Source organism: Microtus ochrogaster, chromosome 17 (assembly GCF_000317375.1).
Source record: "Microtus ochrogaster isolate Prairie Vole_2 chromosome 17, MicOch1.0, whole genome shotgun sequence".
Taxonomy (NCBI): Eukaryota; Metazoa; Chordata; class Mammalia; order Rodentia; family Cricetidae; genus Microtus; species Microtus ochrogaster.
Genome location: NC_022019.1, coordinates 11013774 through 11031707, shown reverse-complemented (window position 1 = coordinate 11031707; position 17934 = coordinate 11013774). Strand labels below are relative to the sequence as shown.

General features: G+C 45.3%; 1 protein-coding gene across 5 annotated transcripts in view; it reads left to right on the top strand.

Moving 5' to 3' along the window:
- The window catches only part of Ebf2 (EBF transcription factor 2), a 198617-nt gene that overhangs the window by 138110 nt on the left and 42573 nt on the right, over positions 1-17934 (top strand). For all 5 annotated transcript variants that reach the window (XM_013349253.2, XM_005355472.2, XM_005355471.2 and 2 more), the window contains 2 exons: positions 2610-2691; positions 16592-16709. In XM_013349253.2, coding sequence (XP_013204707.1) covers positions 2610-2691; positions 16592-16709 — 200 coding nt within the window. The remainder of the gene's footprint in view (positions 1-2609; positions 2692-16591; positions 16710-17934) is intronic.

The window sequence follows — 17934 nt, the reverse complement described above, 5'->3', positions numbered from 1 at the left end:
GAGAGAGAGAGAGAGAGAGAGAGAGAGAGAAGATACCAGTAAAATATTAAGAGAGATTTGACAATGTTTGTAAGTTCTAGAATTTCTTTTAATTAATTTTTAAATTCACATGTAAAAGCGTCCACCACAGTACTTCTAATGTTATCTATCCATTTTAGCAGTTCTATATTTAATAATGTAACATCCCTCCATCTTCCCCCTCTCCCTACTCCCCCTCTCCTCCACTCCTTTCCCCTTTGTGAGCCAAGAGCTAAATCCTTGGTATGCAGGGGTCTGTTGTGTAGGCTGCACACTCAGCCCTAGGACAAGCGAGAGAATCAAAATTGGGTGTTCTCCATCCGAAGAACTGTTTAGGGTCCTAATTTAAAATGAAAAAAGCCTTTCACCAGGCCGCATGTTTCCCTAAATCAATTGGATTTTATGTAAACATTTATCTCTTTCGCACTTTTCCACCTACCACATGGTTCTCGAAGTAATGGCTCAGTGAACATTAATGCTTTCACCAGATCCCCCTTTTTTTTTTTCTGGAACAGGAGTGGGGGAGGAGAGAGAGAAAGTGCATGCAGGGCACACAGAATGCATTATCTGGAGCCCAGTTGTTGAAAAGCAAAACTTCAGAAAAAATCGAGGCACCAATGAGAAGACGCACTCAACCTGGCTTTGGCGTGGGGGGGCAGGTGTTAGATAGAAGTGACTGGGGTAGATGAGGGGGGAGGCAAACACGGTGGGGGGTGGGGGCTCTCATTTGGAAAGAGGCTCCCGTGAGCAAGCCAAGTTTGTATTAGATCCTTAGAGCGGTGGAAGGGTTTGCAAGTGGTCGTAGCTGATGAGTGTACAAATATAGCCACGACTCTCCATCCAGAAAGTGGTTGTAGTTGGTGAGTGTACAAATATAGACACATCTCTTCATCCAGAAAGAAAATGCTGGCTTCCGTTCGGTCCCGGCTACAACAAAAGCCGTCCTCCTTCTCAGCCCACCCAAGTTAGCACAGGCAGGCATTCCCTGCACTTTTGAAAGCTGGGGCAGGTTATGAGTATGTCATACTGTGCACGGTGCTTGCACACAGATTGCTTTGCCCTGGTCCTTTTGGAGAATTTTGATCAAGACCCCCCCATACCTCCATGGCACCAAAAGCCTGACCTCCCACATACCCCCGTACAAGATGGCCCCAGAGACAAACCCAAACCAGATGCTAAATAATGGGAAAATATTTAGCTGCCGTTTCCAAATTTGCACCCAACCTTATTCATAGATAGGGCTGGAGAGGCCGCTGCAAAATGTTTTTCAGCAAACAAAGATTAAGAGTCTCAGAAACAAGACAGACCAATTCTTCCCCTCCGTCCTTTACTGCTTACTGGCATCTTCTCAATGGTTTGTTTTTTTTTGTTTTTTGTTTTTTAGTGAAACATACAGTTAATTGGAGTGCTTTCAAATTCTTTTGTGTGGTTGTTGTTTAAAAACAAAACAAAAAGAAAGCAAAAACAAGCAGAAGGTCATGTCGAGATCATCTCACCAACCAGGGCTTTTAAAATAGAATTTTTCCTAAGACTGGTTGATTTCTACTTATTTTTGTTGGTAAATCCTGGGGAAAATGTATATCTTCTCCTTTAAAGTTCTAATTCAAGGCGTAGATGCGAGAGTTCTGAAGGGACCTTGGGACTGCGGTAAAATTTCGTTGTCATAGTAACAGAAAGGGAAATAGGCCTAGCTCACCTGGGACTTCAACACTGCAAAAGCTGGATTTTTTTTTTTTTAAGGAAAAGGACTCTGCAAGTGAAATAAATGAAAAACTTACTGTATTTTGAAACAAAATTTTAAATAAGAAGGGGGGGAGAATTGCTGCAAAGGTGCCTTCTATCATTTTCCTCGGCTGGCGAGACTATTGGATTTGAGATGCCCAGTTTTGAAAGGACACAGATAATTTAAGGGGATATGGGCTTCAAAAAAGAAAAATCATGTCTTACAAACAATAATCACAGATCATGATTTGTGTTTCTCTGGATTGTCTCGAGAGGGACCGAGAGGTCCCTCCTATTTGCTATTAATCATAAATGCCTGGGGTATCCTTGCCCGGCAGACTTGAGCACTAGATAATTATATACTGTTTTATGATTTTTGCACATGTTGTGGGAAGCTCTGAGACCACCTTCAGATGTGAGCATGAAGGTATTGTGTGGCCAGTGGAAGGCAGGGACCCGGGGAGTCCTGGGTTCTGGGCTGTGTCCTGTCCTTTCTAACCCGGGAGCAATACTTTCTGGACAGTAGGGGTCACTGCTGCATTCCGAGCCCTCTTTGGCAGCCGGAAGGCTGTGCAGATTTCAGGCGGGTGGGTATGCAGACTGGAGCCCAGATTGTGAACCGCTTAACAATCCCCTACCGTGATGGAGAGGGGGCTCTGAGCTCGCCATTGAAAACATCCAAATTTGCAAATTGCAGAGGGTCAGCAGTGTTCCTCTCCCAGGCGCGGCTGCTTGAAATTCCCCAGACCTGAAACACAATCGCCTATTTTTTTTTTCTCAAATCAAATCTAATAGAACACAGATAGTGTCTCTCGTTAAAATATGTTTACTGGGGGAAAAAAAAGTAACACATTGCTTTCTCTTCACAGATTCTTTTTAAAATTTTTCCTGAAGTGCAATCAGAATTGTTTGAAAACAGCAGGAAACCCAAGGGACATGAGACGGTTCCAGGTAAGGGGCCCCAGGATCACACCTATTAAATAAGTCACCCTGGTTTTTCTCTCCTGCTCCCACTCTTTCTGCTCAGATCCATCCCACACTGTTAGCACCCGCCATACAAAAGATAGCATCTATGATAACCTCCCTCTTTTGTAGTGTTTAGGTGTTCTCTCTCTCTCTCTCTCTCTCTCTCTCTCTCTCTCTCTCTCTCTCTCTCTTTCTCTCTCTCTCTCTCTCTCTTTCTCTGCACCAGCCAGGGATGGAGATTTGCTTCTCAGCCCTCCAGCCACCCCTTTGCACTCACTGCTGCCCACAGCAGGGGCTGTGTTCTTGATACTCAGCCACCTTGGGAGTTTTCAAAGTGCTTTTCTGTGTGTTTTCTGCAAGCCACAGCCCTGCTACCCACCCCCACCCCCAAGCCGGCCTGGTCTTTCTTTTCTACCAGTTAAGTATTCTGTGGTCTCTTAGCCTTTTGGAAGGTAGTGATCCAAGCAGCCATGGTCACTTTAAGACCGTAACATGACAACAAGACCCAGGGGACAGTGACCCAGCTGCCTGATGGTGAAATCTGCCACCGATTTCATCACCCCTGCCATTGATGTGCTGTGGAGACAGCTAATAAACAGAGCTAGGGTGAAGGGTTGGGTTGGAGTTGGGAGTGAGTACAACTGCCAGGTTCCCTTCCTGAGGATCGGAAGGACTGCCCTTAGCTCAACAAATATTCTTCTGCCATCCATGCCTGACCCGAGTATCTGGAACTCTGTTCCCCATAGCGAATGAAAAATGTGTTAACCCATGGCATTGAAGCGCAAGACTCAATAAGGTAGAAAAATGACTAACTTCATTCCTCAAGTGAGGGAACGTTCTAGAAGATGAGGCAACTTGACTTTGCTCCTAGAAAGATGTCAGAACCAGGAGGATTGGTCACAGACCTCCTAGGTCATGGGTGTCCAAGTGTCCAGGCTGCTGAGTTTGTGTTTTGCAGTGGCCTTGGGATGGGCAATCATTTTCTTCTGTACTAGACCCCAGGAGTCATGTGTCTGTTCCTGTCTGTCTGTTGGAGAATGTCTATGGTGAAGTCAAATGTCAAAAGGATGCTTAGGAACAGAACCAATGAAGAACTAACAGGGGTCTGGGGTGTAGCTCACGGATAGAGTGCTTGCCTGCCTCGGGGAGCTCTGGGTTCAACCCCCAGTACTGAAAAGAGAAGAAAACCAACAAGAGGAAAAGGAAGGGAGGGAGGAGAGAAAGAAAAGGAAAGAAAACAGAAAATAGAAAGGACTGGTAGGCATGATGGACATTCACAAGGCCAGTGCAAACTGCTTTGAAAACCAGTCTTGCGTTGACAGTCTTCCAAACCACAACAGGGTTATCTGGTGTTCTTGCTACTACCAACACCTTCTTGGTTGTAATTATAGCATTTAAGGCTGTTATCAAGCTCCCTTTAAATAGGTGCGGCTCTCCACTTCTTCACTCAGGATTGTCTGCTCGTTCATAAGAAGACAAATAGAAACACAGTCAGCCTTCTTGGGAATCTGCAGGAAGGTACCACACAATAGAAATTTACTTACCCAGGGATCCAAATATTAATACACACACATATATGTGTATTAATATTTGGATATATACATATTGCTAAATAAGAGGGAATATTACCAAGGTCTCAAATTGCCAGTAGGAGCAAATGTTTGCTTCGTTTCTGGAAGAAACACAGCCTAGGGGAAAGAAGCAGACATCTTGGCTTAGGGTATTTCACTCTATTGCACTTGGCACGTTTTTAATTTTCAGGGGCCTCTAAGAAATGTGATGAATGTCCACTGGAGCACCCTGACTTTTTACTCGCCCCAATTTTAGAAATATATTCACGAGGCAAATTCACGCCAGCATTGCATTTTGCTTCAGGTCTCTGAGAAGTGAGGGTTACTTTGTCCTTGTGCTTAGCTGGCTTCCAGTTGATATTGCTGACATCAGAGTCACCAAGAAGCCTCAGCCCATGTGAGCGTAGATCAGCTTCTCCGTAGACAAGCAGCCTACAAAAAAAGCTTACGATTTCTGAATCTTGTTATTTCCAGGGCCAACTTACCATTCCTTGTCAATTTCACTCCACGTTTTTAATTTAAGACAGGGTGAAGTTCGTGTACCTTGCACATCCCTATTTTAAGTCCTTTAACATGTGCGAGCCAGTGGTTTTAACACATGGCCATGTTGTGATTGCCATGTGATTATCAGTGACTATCATGACTGATTCCAGAACATTCTCGTCACTTTGCAAATTGCCTCATGCTTCCTAATTCCCATTTCCTCTCAGTTACCTGCAACTTCTCATCCATGTTTTGCCTTTGGTATGGGTTTGTCCTGGAAATTTCATGTGAATCAAGTCTCTGAATATTTCAGTGGTCATTTACATAGCATAGTGTTTTCAAGGTCTGCAAGGTAGCAATGCCTCCTTCTTTTTGATAGCTCAATACTATTCCATTGTCCGTGTGGATAGCATTTTGCTTACCCATTATTTAGTTAACTGACATTTGTGTTTTATGCCTTTAATGTTTCTGTGATATTGAGTTGTTTTCGGAACATATGTCTTCAGCTCTCTTGGGGACAGAGTTAGGAGTAGCATTTCTGGATCACAGGGTAACTCTATCTTTAACTTGTTGAGAAACTGCCAAATTCTTTTTCACAGTGGCTGCACCAGTTTGGATTCCTACCAGTCATGTGTGAAGACACCAGTTTCTCTAATTCCTCATGGTTTTGCTTCTTTTTAAAAGATTTATTTTTACTTATAATTGTATGTGTACGAATGTTAAGTGGAGCGCTTGCCGAGGCCAGAAGAGGTTGTTGGATCCCGTGGAGCAGGAGTAACTGGCAGCTGGGAGCCACCCAGCGTGGGCGCTGGGAACTCAGCTTGGTCCCCGGCATCTGTCCAGACCCCTGGTTTATTTGTAAGATGACTCAGCACTGGGGTGGTGTCTCCTTGCTGTTTCAATCTGTCAGTCCCTCATGATAGAAGAAGGTGATGGCCAACACCTTTCCGTGTAACCACCTGCTTGGTGGTGAAGACAAAACTTAGAATTTCCAGGGATTCCCAAAGAAAGGAAGACCACCAAAGTCCAGTGTAAGCTAAGCCAGAATGAGCCCTATTTCTTATTTCTCTGCCGTGGATAGACAATAGGCAGTTATTAACCCCAGAAGAAAGTCAAGCTGGGAAAAGGAAGTCAGGCACATTGCTGTTTCCCACACTCATATTCTAAAACAAGGTTCAAAGCTGATAACAATTTTGGGTTCCTTGCTGCTAAGTCTCCATCACTATAGAAGGGCTGTATCTGTTCCAGGTCATAGTGAAACGTATGTGCCCTCGTTAAATTAGTTATTCATCCACAAATATCACAGAGAATAGTCTGTGTGCTCCTAACAGTCCCAGGCAGGTGTGGAAGTCCTAGCACAGGCAATTCAAATACAGGCCATCTCCGCTTTGGCTGTGCTACAGGCAGTAGAGTGAACGAGTGGTTTCCAAAGCCTGGGTCTGCTTCTCTGTGGTCTTACAGGGAAGGGGCCCTGCATAGTGTAGTTGTCTTGGTGGTGTCTGTTGGAGCTCAGCTGTCTGGTCAGTGACTGTGACAATAGTAAGGGTGTTCGTGAGTTTGCAGAGCTTATCTCTACTGACTGTAGATCCGTCACTCAAGATTGGGTACCCATTACTATAGAGGGTTGGAGTGTGTTCCATCCTAGGGGCAACACCAGCTTCTCCATTAAGCTCTTCTGGTGTTGATCTCTTTGATATGTTTCCTACCTTCAAATCAAAGTGTTGGGTGAGCTCATAGTAGGGTGAATAATAGCATAAAGAGAGAGATTCCAGATGTATTAAAATTATCTCCCAGTTCAGTCCCTTTAAGTTCCACAGAATGATTTGTTTTTAGTTCCAGTGGACTTTTAATGAGATAAATGAACTGTAATGACAAAAATCAATATTTTACCCAGTGTGTGTGTTTCTGAACTTTGTAAGCTCAGCAAAGACTCTGGTCCATGTCCATTTTAATTTGTATCTTTTTTTTTTCTTATGTAGAACACAATGTTTTAGTTATGTTTGTCTTGTCAATATAATCACCTATCCTGGGGCTGACAGGCATCCTGCAATCTTTTATATTATGCTTACACTTCAGACACTTCATACGTTATATTTTGATCTACATTTTAGCATTTCATTACACATTAATTTACATCATTATGTTAGACAGAGAACCATCCAGAAGCCATATCCTCCCTGACCTTAAGAGATAAGATGTAGCCACGTGGTAGTGGCACAAGCCTTTAATCCCAGTTTTCAGGAGGCAGAGGCAGGTGGATCTTTGTGAGTTCAAGGACAGCCTGGTCTACACAGCAGAAATCCTGTCTCGGAAAAAAGAAAAAGAAAACGTGGGACAGGGGGCAGGTGGATTGGAAGGTAAGATGTAACTTATGGTGTAACGCATAAGTTTCTAGTATAAGAAAAGTTATTTATGGGCTTGGTGGGGAAAGATGTAGGAGCTGAGCTGGTTCTTGGATTGCATCTATTCATACAAAGTGAGGTAGAGATCTTGAGGGTGTTTACAGGGGCCTTGGGGAGGAAGGGGTCGATGCTTTGGGAGAACTTGCCTAGAGCAGGCCTGTCAGACTTTGAAGTGAGAAATAGACAGTGCTGGGGAGAGCGGAACCACAGACAGACAGATCCGTCCGTGTAAGGACTAACTGACAGCCATGGCGTAGCTGGATAATGCGATGGTCCCCCTGTTCCTATTGCAGCGTGCCTCCACCACATAAGAATGATGGAGAAATTAGCGTCTCTGACAAACACACCTCGTCTACCCAGCTGAGTGTTCACCATTAGTCCGTTTGACTGAACGAAGCAGGAGCAAAGGCCATGGCTACTCATGTCTTGGAGCAGGGCCAACAGCTCTCCAACAACCCCTTATGATTTTTTTTTTTAACCCCTGGCTCTTATATAAAACTTTTAATGGCACTACCATCTATTTTCCTTAAATAAAAAAATGTTGAATGTTTCTCTCACACCCGTTGAAGAAGGAAAGGAGAGTTTAAATTAACTCCAAATGGCACGAATTTAATACGGCCCCAGCTGCCTGCAGGTTTCTTCAGTGCAAGCCTCTTGGTCTGAGAGCCGCTCCAGCTGCTGCGAGATCTCACAACCCATCCCATTTGAAAGTCACTGTGCTACCAGGCTGCAGTTCTAAACACGTAATGAAAACCACTTGACTTGGGGGCCCCTCTGATCAGCAGCTGAGCCCATGATCTGGTCATAAAGCAAGTCAGATAGTCCCAGGCACAGCAGTTCTCTCTCTGGCATTTGGGGGAAACCTCTGAGGGGCTGAGGGGCTTTCCCGCTATGTAATGCTTTTTTGGGGAGATGCTGTGGCTCCTTCAAGCTTTGCTCTGCCGGAGCAGCCTTCATGTCCCCACCACTTGACGTTCAGTATCTCAGCGAGGTCAGGTATCGGAGTGATGCCTAGGTGGGCTAACTTACACTTCTGAGAGTTTTGAGTTTTTTTTTGGGGGGGGGGAAGGGGACAGGTGTCCAAATGGATAGTCACATAAATAACTTTTAGGAACGGGTATGCGAGACTTCAGACAGGTGAGAACAAATTCTAAATGCCCAAATTTCTTAGAGAATGCAAATTTGGGCACAAAACCCTACGCTAGTGCCCATTCTAGTACAGTGAGATACAGAAGTTCCTGGAACACAGACCAGAGCTTTCTTGGTTCTGCAACAGGAGTGCATGGCTTTTTAAAACGGCCTATGAGGAGACTATGGGCTTCTGATTTCTGATGGACAGCAGGTGACTCATGAAGCCCTTCGGGGGAAGAGTGCGGTGGGAGAGAATTGTGGAGTCAGACACGGAACTGCATCAAATGTTACTGTATGGCTCCCCCGGGTCTCCCAAAACTTTTGCTAGTAAAATACTGCCCTTGACTACGACATCCTTCTTGGCGTTCAGTTTCGATGGGAAAAGCAGTGGGGCTGATGGAAGGGCGTGAGGTAGGTGGCAGAGCAAGTGTCTCTGGCCTGTGAAGAGAAGGGAGTTGAGAACCCGTGCAGCAGATGAATGGAGTACAGGCTCTCTAGGGACCTCCTGAAACGCTGGCTAAAAAAGTTCTGCCTCTTTAGTTCTCTACATATCCAACTGGATTTTTTTTTTAAAAGAAAGCCTGACCTAAAACATTTCTAGTAAGCTTAAAAAAATAAGTAAAATATGCGATGAGGTAAAAATAAATACAAGTTCTATTCTGGAGCCATGTCTGTCAAACCACGCCAGCGGAAGCCTCTCGTGCAAAAGACTCTGCCGACATTGACTCCGGGCTTTTGTTTTGTTTTGCTGTGAAGTCAGAGTAGTACCGGGGAGAGAGTTCAGCTAGTCAAGAGCTTGTCTTGCAAGTAATAAGGACCTGCATCACACTCCAAGAGTTCCGTCAAGAGCTGGGCACACTGCTAACGCCATCAGTGGTGACATGGGAGGCAGAGGCAAGTGGGTCGCTGGAAGCTCACTGCTAGTTAACTAGCCTACATGGTGTCCAGACCAACGAGAGACTCTGCCTCAAAAAGCAAAAGGGGCCCGTGGTTGTCCCCTGACACCACATGAACTCATCGTCCCCCAAAAGCCTGGGTGCATGCACACATATATACAAGAATGGATTGTCTCAGTCACTACAACTTGAGTAACTCGCATTTTAGAATTCTTCCTGAAAATATTACTGCACAGAGATTGTCACTGGCAATGTCTTTTTGTTTATGTTGCTCCATCCTCCATGTAGGCTCCTTGAAGCATTTAGAGCCTGGGAAACTTAATACAAACTTGATGGCTGCATACATACGGCACACATACATATATATAGGCAAGCACTTATATCCATAAAATAACACCCTCAATAGCTAGTTGAAACACAGCACTGTCTGGTCAGTCATGAAGTATCTTGTTATTAGTGCCGCAACTCTTGGTGTGAACAATCCCAGAATCCTTCTTGTCTGTCTCTATGGCAACCAGTTTTGTGATCTCCTGTTTGGAGCTTAATACTTCACGGAACAGAAACTTTACCTGTAGAGAATGTAAAATAAAGCCTCTTTCTAAGAATCTTGGGAATACTTAAATTTTTTTTTAAATGAAAAAAAGGTCTATGCTTGCTGGATAGGCATTTAAAGGTAATTTGGGGGACCCCGGAGCCCAGCCAGCAAAAAAGAATCTGGGCTTGAAATCTGGTTTGAAAATTCATGTTTTAAAAAATAAGGTGGGATGGAGGAACAGATTGTGGTAGCCAGATTGTTTGTTGTTAGGCCGGGCAGCATAAACGAGGGCTCAGGCAGAACGGTCTCATTGAATTCCCCTCGTCAGTTATGAGAATTAGGCCGGCATATTAAAGACACAATGCGTATTTTTTTTTCTTACACTGCGGACTCCCAGCTAGGCTGTCGACCATGGCCCAGAGTCCGCCCCGGTTCCTTTTCACTTTAACGGTCTCCATGTCTCTCTACTCCTTCCACAGGTGGAATATAAAATCCCCACATACAGTTGTGCTTTGGGAAAGCTGAAATAACACATCGAGCAACCGAACAGTAATAAGGGAAAAGCACATCACGAATCAAATTCCATTTCCAGATGTAAAATGTCATAAAGGCTCCCCCCCCCCAATGCTCCCCATACTTGGCAGAGCGACGGGAATTTTTGAGATCGTTTTATTTCGCAGCATGTACGCATGTCCCTAGGTATGGGTATCAGAGAGGCCTCGGCAGTGAGCGAGCTATAAATGCCTCCTGTGACTGCCTTGCTGAGGCCCCACATTGAGCTGAGAGGTGTGTGACCCTCACAGAAATGGCAGGAGTCCGTGCCTGGCTAATGGCAGAATCTGGTGTGATTTTAGGGGAAGCATTCTAAAGATGGGGGTGGCGGCGCAGGCTTCTAACCAGAGTCATTACTCTCCCCCGGCTACAAACAATGGGATTGTTGTCTGTTTCAGAGAGCAAATCACTTACTCTTCCCACCCATTTTTCTTCCTGACTTCTCCTTCTTTATTATTCCCGCACACTGGAGGAGCACCTGGGTGCGAGGTGAACAAGGGTGATGGGAAAGGACTAGGCCATCTCTCCAACTTAATGTTAACCAACAAAATCATACATCAGCACTTTGAGAAGGGGAAATAGAGCCAGTGTGGTGTAAGGTGTGAAAATAACCCAAGGGTGGGGATAGGTCTGTTTAGGTCTCTACTTGCTATATGTGTGATTCTGATACTAGGAAACCACTTCTCTATTGGAAAATTAACTGTGTAAGCAGATTAATGGGTATGGACATCTAAGGGTCACTCCCACGGTGGCCTTTTATGAGCTGGAAAGAGCGATTTTCAACTCAGCTTCTGCTTGGTATAAATTACTAGGGTGGGAAACAGGGGATATCTGAGAGTTATAAAAAGAAAAATAGAATTTGAAAAAGGCAATCCGTTTTTGTGTACTTTGTAAGAAACCATTCCTGTACTTATGGGATCTATTCTTACACTTGTCCTGTACTCTCTAAGGGACCATACCAGTATCTTACTGGTGTCTCTCTTTCTGTGCTAACACTGCTTTATCGTTAAGTGACTTAAAATCGAGCCACGTGGAGGCAGAAGCAGCAAATAGCTGTTAATTCGCGATCAGTCTGTTCTACATAGTGAGTTCCAAGACAGACAGGGTGACTTAGTGAGACCTTGTCTTAGGAAAAAAAAGTGGGGTGCAGAGACAGCTCAGTAGGTAAGAACACAGGCTGCTTTGCAGAGGACCAGCATTCTGTTCCCAGCACCCACCTGCCAGCTCACAAGCATCTGTCACTCCAGTCTGAAGGGACATGACATCCTCCGTGGGCACCCAGCACACACGTAGTGCATGCACATACATGCAGGCTACACACAAACAGAAATAAATAAGTTTTTTTTTTTTTTTAAGTGAGGAAGAATGAGATCCAACAGTCACATGTCTGCTAGATCTGTTTCCTGAGCTGGCTCACCAGCGATTAGAGGTGGCAATCAAAATAAAACAAAGAATACCAGAAGTGTAAGGCCACTTTCTCTTATGTTGTGAGCGATTTCAATTAACCTCACCTTGGCGTTCCTGAAACTTTGGCTTGGGGGTATCTTGAGATGACTGAATTGTATACTGTTGGCGTGTTGGATTGATGTGCCTGGGCTGAGGAGGGCCACCATCTACGAGGGCTTGTGCAGATTTGAGAGCTTTGGGCTGAAATACAGACACATCAACAGAGAGAAATAAATGGAACTTGTCACCAGTATGTGCAGCAAACACCGGGGTCCATCCCTCACAAATTATGGACATCTGTATTCCTAATTGGCGTTCTTTCTGGCTGTGCCAGCTGAACGCCAGTGCCAGGAGAGCAATAGCCTCCGAAAAGATGAGATGTCACGTTTAGGTGACAAGAGACACGGATGAGGTATAGGAGCCCCATTGTAAGGAATCTTGGTCCATATGGTTGTTAGATTGCTGGTGACTTCGGGTTTGAGGACCTCCAAATGGCACGCTTTATCCAGACTGAAAGTGCTGTTTTCAACGCAGATGGGTTGATGGTCTCAGAATACCAAGTGGTTTGGTGGTTACAGGGCCAGAAGAGTCGGTGGTAGAGACGCATACAAATAGTTAACAAGGTAATGGTAAGAAATGTTGACCTTGATTTGTTTAGCTAAGATGTAAAGATTTTTGAAGGTCAAAGGTGTCCTCATGTAGTGTTTTGGAGTCTGGCTGCGTCTGACCCTCTAACATTAAGCTGCGGCGGCCGGCAGGTTTGAGGAGTGAAGCAAACCAGGGGGAAAGCGAGGAGGGGGAGGGACAGGAAATGGAGAGAGGTGTTTCAGGAAGTTGTCAGGGCTTGACTGATTGATTCCAGATGGAAAGGGCCAGCCTCCATGACCCAGGAAATACTCACTAGGGGAAAGGAGTTGGCTTGTGGAAGGGGAAGGCCTGGGAGCAAGATGATGTGGGAATACGCACGTCCTACTTCCTTCAAGCCTTGAAACATGTCGAGCTCCGTACTCCTTGGACTAGAATAATATCGGCCTTGTCATCATCCATCAGAGAGCAGAGAAGGAAGTTAAACCCGAAGCCTTGACTGAACCAAGTGGATCTTCCTGTCCATTATGTAGTTTATTCTTCTAGAAGTAGGGAGAACGGTGTAAAACCTAGGGTGTAAGCACAGGTCTCCACAGGTAGGAGCAACAACTCACGTCTGATTTCATGTGGTGGAATTTGTGAATCAAACCCACTAATTTTCGCAAATTTAGCTTAATTGGCAAACTTCCCTAGGTACCTCACAGCCTAAGATATTTTAATATAAAAAATAGAACTTGCCACACACACACATGCACGCACGCACACATGCACATGCACACATATTTGTGCGTGTGCACGTGCATGTGCACACACAAGAGGCACATACATTTGGACATAATTTAAAATCTTGTAATAAATTTTGCAGACACTGAAATAATTCAGGTTAATTCCCTTGCTGTCACGAGAGGCCAGCACTAGCCAGCAAAAGATTAAAATTTATTTCCATTGTTAATAGAAAATAATGAAGCGCATGTGAGCCGCCAGGGTGTATCATTTGGGAAATGTTCACTTGGAACTGAGTCCCACTCCACCCAAAAATGACGATGATGAAATCTGCTGGCCAGGGAAAACTGCATTTTGTGGCAGGGATGCTCAAGGAGTGTCGATGGATGGGGCAACAGGCTTGTGGAAGGAATCGGGTTCCTCCTGAGTGACCGGTTTTCACAGCATGTCATCCTTTGGGGGGACTAGGGTTTCCCTTGTTGCTCTTAGGCTAGGTTAGTAAGGAATAATGCCTGAAGCTCTCTCTTTCATTTTTGTTTCACATTTGAAGACATATTTTGCACACACGGCTGCCTGTTGCCTCTCCCCCGACTTCAACTCTTTTCAGAGCTAGCATGTACACAGGCAACATTCTTTAGCCCCCACAGTTCCTAACCTGTGACAATGAGGTCCGTTTCTTCCTTTGACTGAGGCATGGCCTTGTGCTCACCAAAATCTGAATAGCTCTCAAGCCTGGTGCACTTGGCCAAGAGTGACGGATGCCTGTTTTGCGGTCGCCACCACTAGATATGAACTCTCGAGAAGGACTCTTCTCAGACGTTCACATGTTAACACAGACACAATTGGAAACAGACCTAAGGCTAGACAGGCTACTTCCCTGAATTGTGAGCAATCATACGGGCGATAATTTTCTGAATGACAACTGAGCTTCCTTTAAGTTTGTTCTCTGAGTCCCCAGGGCCTGTCATGACTCCTGATGTGTAGCTGAAGTTCAGTGATTATCTGTTGAGTTGAATGATTGAAACTCATTGACATCCATGGGATGTGGGATTCTCCTCTGTATACTGTGAATATCATTGGTTAATAAAGGAACTGCTTTGGGCTTATATCAGAGCTATAGAGGAACAGAGCTAGGTGGGGAAAACTAAACAGAATGCTGGGAGAAAGGAGGAGGAGTTAGAGAGAAGCCATGGAGCTCCGCCGGAGACAGATGTTGGAACTTTAGCCAGTAAGCCACAGCCACATGGCGATACTCAGATTAATAGAAATGGGTTAAATTAATATGTAAGAGTTATCCAATAAGAAGCTAGAGCCAATGGGCCAAGCAGTGATTTAATTAATACAGTTTCTGTGTTATTACTTTGGTTCTGGGGGGCCAGGATGAACAAGTGGCCCCCTCCTTACAACATCCTTGTAAAATTTTCATATAGGCTACATCAAACCCTCAGAGTAAGGTTCCTTGAAGTGATTTGTGGAGCCATGGGTCCTGGGTTTTTTTTTACCCTATTAAAGTCTTATAAAATGTTAAAAGATGCCTGATAGCTCAGCCAGTAAAATGCTTGCCATGTAGGCACAAGGACCTGAGTTTGAAGACCCATTTTAAAGAAGCTACATGGAGTGGCATGTGCTTATAATCCCAGAAGCGAGAAGGTGGTGACAAGGAAGATGCTTAGGGCGGCTGTTGAGCCAGCCTAGTCTAACTGCCGAGTGCCAGACCAGTGAAAGACCAAAGCCAAGGTAGCTATCACTTGAGAAATGCCACCCAAGGTTGACCTCTGGCCGGCATATGCATTCACATACAAAGGAACACACACACACACACACACACACACACACACACACACACACCCCCGAAATTCTCTGCAGAGCAAAAGAAAACAAAATGAGAGAAGATGATTGCTTGTGATTATACCTGACTTGGAAGTGATATGAATTCATTTTCTGCAGGGATCAAATATTCTACCCATGAGAAGGGAATGGATTATGCAGTGAAGTTTTACCTTGGCACTCTCAAATCCGTGGGTGCCATAGTATCTCCTAAAGCAGAATGGGGAGGTGGCCATGGGCTAGATGAGAAGAGCAGCATTTGAGCAGGCTTGGAAGTTGGATGATGAGCTCTCAAATTTCATTATGCTCTTCTGTTGTTTCATTGGCCTGAAATTCTTCATAATAAAAAGTGTTTTTAAATAACAGTGGATTATTTCATATGAAGATGCAAACAAGGTCAAGTTCTTTCACCCTCCTCTTTGGTTTAATAAGTTAGGAAGATGTGGCAGAACAATTACAGGTAGGATAGCAAGAGATTGCATTGGGGTCATAGGCAGAAAGAGTCATTCTGAAGCGCAGCTCATTAGATTATTCAGCGCCCTTTCTGGAAAGATCTATACATATTCATGAGCATGTATGTAATAAGTGTCTTTCTCCAAAGAGCCTCAGAAAGCCTGCTGTGCATAACTACATGGGTTGAGAAGGAGCATTCCATCTGGGACACTCTTCTTGCTGGGTCAAGTTCAAGGGTGGTAGGTGTGGCCAGGCAAGCCCTTTCCTGCCTCTCTCTGCTCACTTCTGTCTCTGGACCCCATTCACAATCTGACCAGCAGCATATATAGAATAGCATTCAATTCCATGGCATTTGTGCCTGGCCTGTCATGTGTGCTAGCTACCATTCTGCAGTCTGCACATAAGACCTCTGAGAGCAGTTGCTATGGTGATTAGGGCTGATGTCTTCCTTTCTGGAAACTTCTCCAGGGTTTAGACCACGGTAGAACTGCACTGGACAATGTTGTCTGTCTTAGCAACTGGACAGGAAGAGGCAGGAGTGAGGCAAATGGGGCACGAATCTCCATCACTTGGCCTGCACCTCGTATTGTGCCGAATGCTCTATAGGCACAGTCTCATCTCCCTCAGGCCCGCAAGGCCGATAGCAGTAGTTATGTTTCCTAGATAAGAAAAACTGAGATTTCCATGACGGTCCAGTGATTTGTCCACAGGGTTACACTAGGAGAAGTGGCCTGGGATTTCGATTCAGTTTCCACTCTATGTTCTTGCTCTTCCTCGCTGGGCACCCACCCCTCCCCTTTCCTCCAGTGAGACACGAAATCTCCTATAGCTCCCATCCTGCATCTGGGGAACCCGATCATCCCGCAGGATCTTTATCACAGTTTGCTCACACACACAGGGGCAGACAACTGATCAGCCAGTGTTCCAGAGACCGTATCTGAGGTACAGGATCCCCGTTTCCAAGCTTGGAGACGTGAGCTTCCTGATGGAGGTGCTGTCTCAGTTCTTGCATTGCCTTGTCTGCCTGTGCCTGTGACTGCGGCTGCAGGACAGGCCTGCTGGTGGGGAGGTTTCTGGGACCAGCAGACATGTCCCTTGTCATGACGTGGACAGAGTTTGTACTGAAAGACACAAAAAGGGAAACCCATGGGCCAACGGCTGCCTCTGGTTGTACTCCTGTCCCCCACTTGCCTTGCAGAAGAAGCCTTCCATAAGGGTTCCGGGTACCTTGACAGCCGGAGTGAACCTGACCAAGCTCTCCCCTTGTTGCTCTAAATGCAGGTCGTGTTGTCAACAACAGTGAATGTGGATGGGCATGTGCTGGCTGTGTCCGACAACATGTTTGTACATAACAACTCTAAGCACGGAAGGAGAGCAAGAAGGCTTGACCCGTCAGAAGGTAGGACTGGGAGCCAAGGCAGATAAAGTGTCCGGTACTTGTCCTTGTTGTTTGTTGGTTTATAGACAAAGCTTCTAGCCCAGGCTCGTCTCGAACTCACAATCTAGCTAAGAAATGGCCTTGAACTCCTGTTCTTCCTACCTCCGTTTCCCTGGTGCTGGGATTGCAGGTGTCCACCACTACCCTCAGTATATGCAGTCCTGGGGATCGAACACGGGGCCTCTTGCGTGCTAAACAAGCCCTCTACCACCTGAGCCACATCGCCTCCAGTGCTGCCATAAATACTGGTAGTCGGCTCCCCTCGACTCTCAGCCAGGACTCAGGTTCCTGCGCCTCTCTGCCTCTTCTCCTCCGACCTGTGTTTTTCTTTCAGCGAGGCTGGTATTTCAGGCGATCTCGGGCCTATGACATCTTAGTTAAACAGGAACAGCCCCGTGCCAGACGCGTATGAATAAGTGTCAGATGTGCCCTTAAACAGATTGTGGGCAAAACAAAACAATGTGTAGAGTGAAACTGACACTAATTGATTTTTGTTTGCTTGGACAAGAAGAAATCATGGGCGGCTCTGGGTAGTTTTCCAAGTGCATTAAACTAATTAGAAATACTGGTAACTGTTAAATTTCAAGTTGTCCAAAAAATTAAAGTCTATCCATGAACAAACCGACAAGCCTGAGTGAGTTTCCATCTGACTTGCTCCCCTCCTTTTCTGCCTCTCCACAAACTTACGGGTGTTAGAAGACCTCACGATGTGGACGAGAGTCAAATCTCGCTATGATTTTAATCTTGATGCTCTCCTATATGTTACCCACCAGCCCTCTTCCCAGCTCAGCCCTTAGAATGTATCTTATATCATTTTAAACAGGAATTAATGAACTGAAAGAAAATGATTGAATCGGTAAAGAATTTGGAGTGGTGTTAATTCTCCCACAGTGGGCACTGAAAGGGAAGAAGAAAATCCTAGAGTTCAGAGCTCTGAGCCCCTCGAGTTGCTTTTGACTGATTGGATGTGATTGACTGGCCGTTCAAAGGGGGCTCATGTTTTTGGAGCCCTGCCAAAGTTCTCCTCCACCTCTGACCCTGTCATCTTGGGAAATGGAGTGATGGATTGACTTTAGTTATGGCCAGAACACCGTATTGGGTTCCTGTTGGGATGCAAAGTCCAGGGGCCTTGAACATGTGCGGGAAGGGAGGAAAGTCGGTTCCACCAAGTTGGGAAAGTGACTAG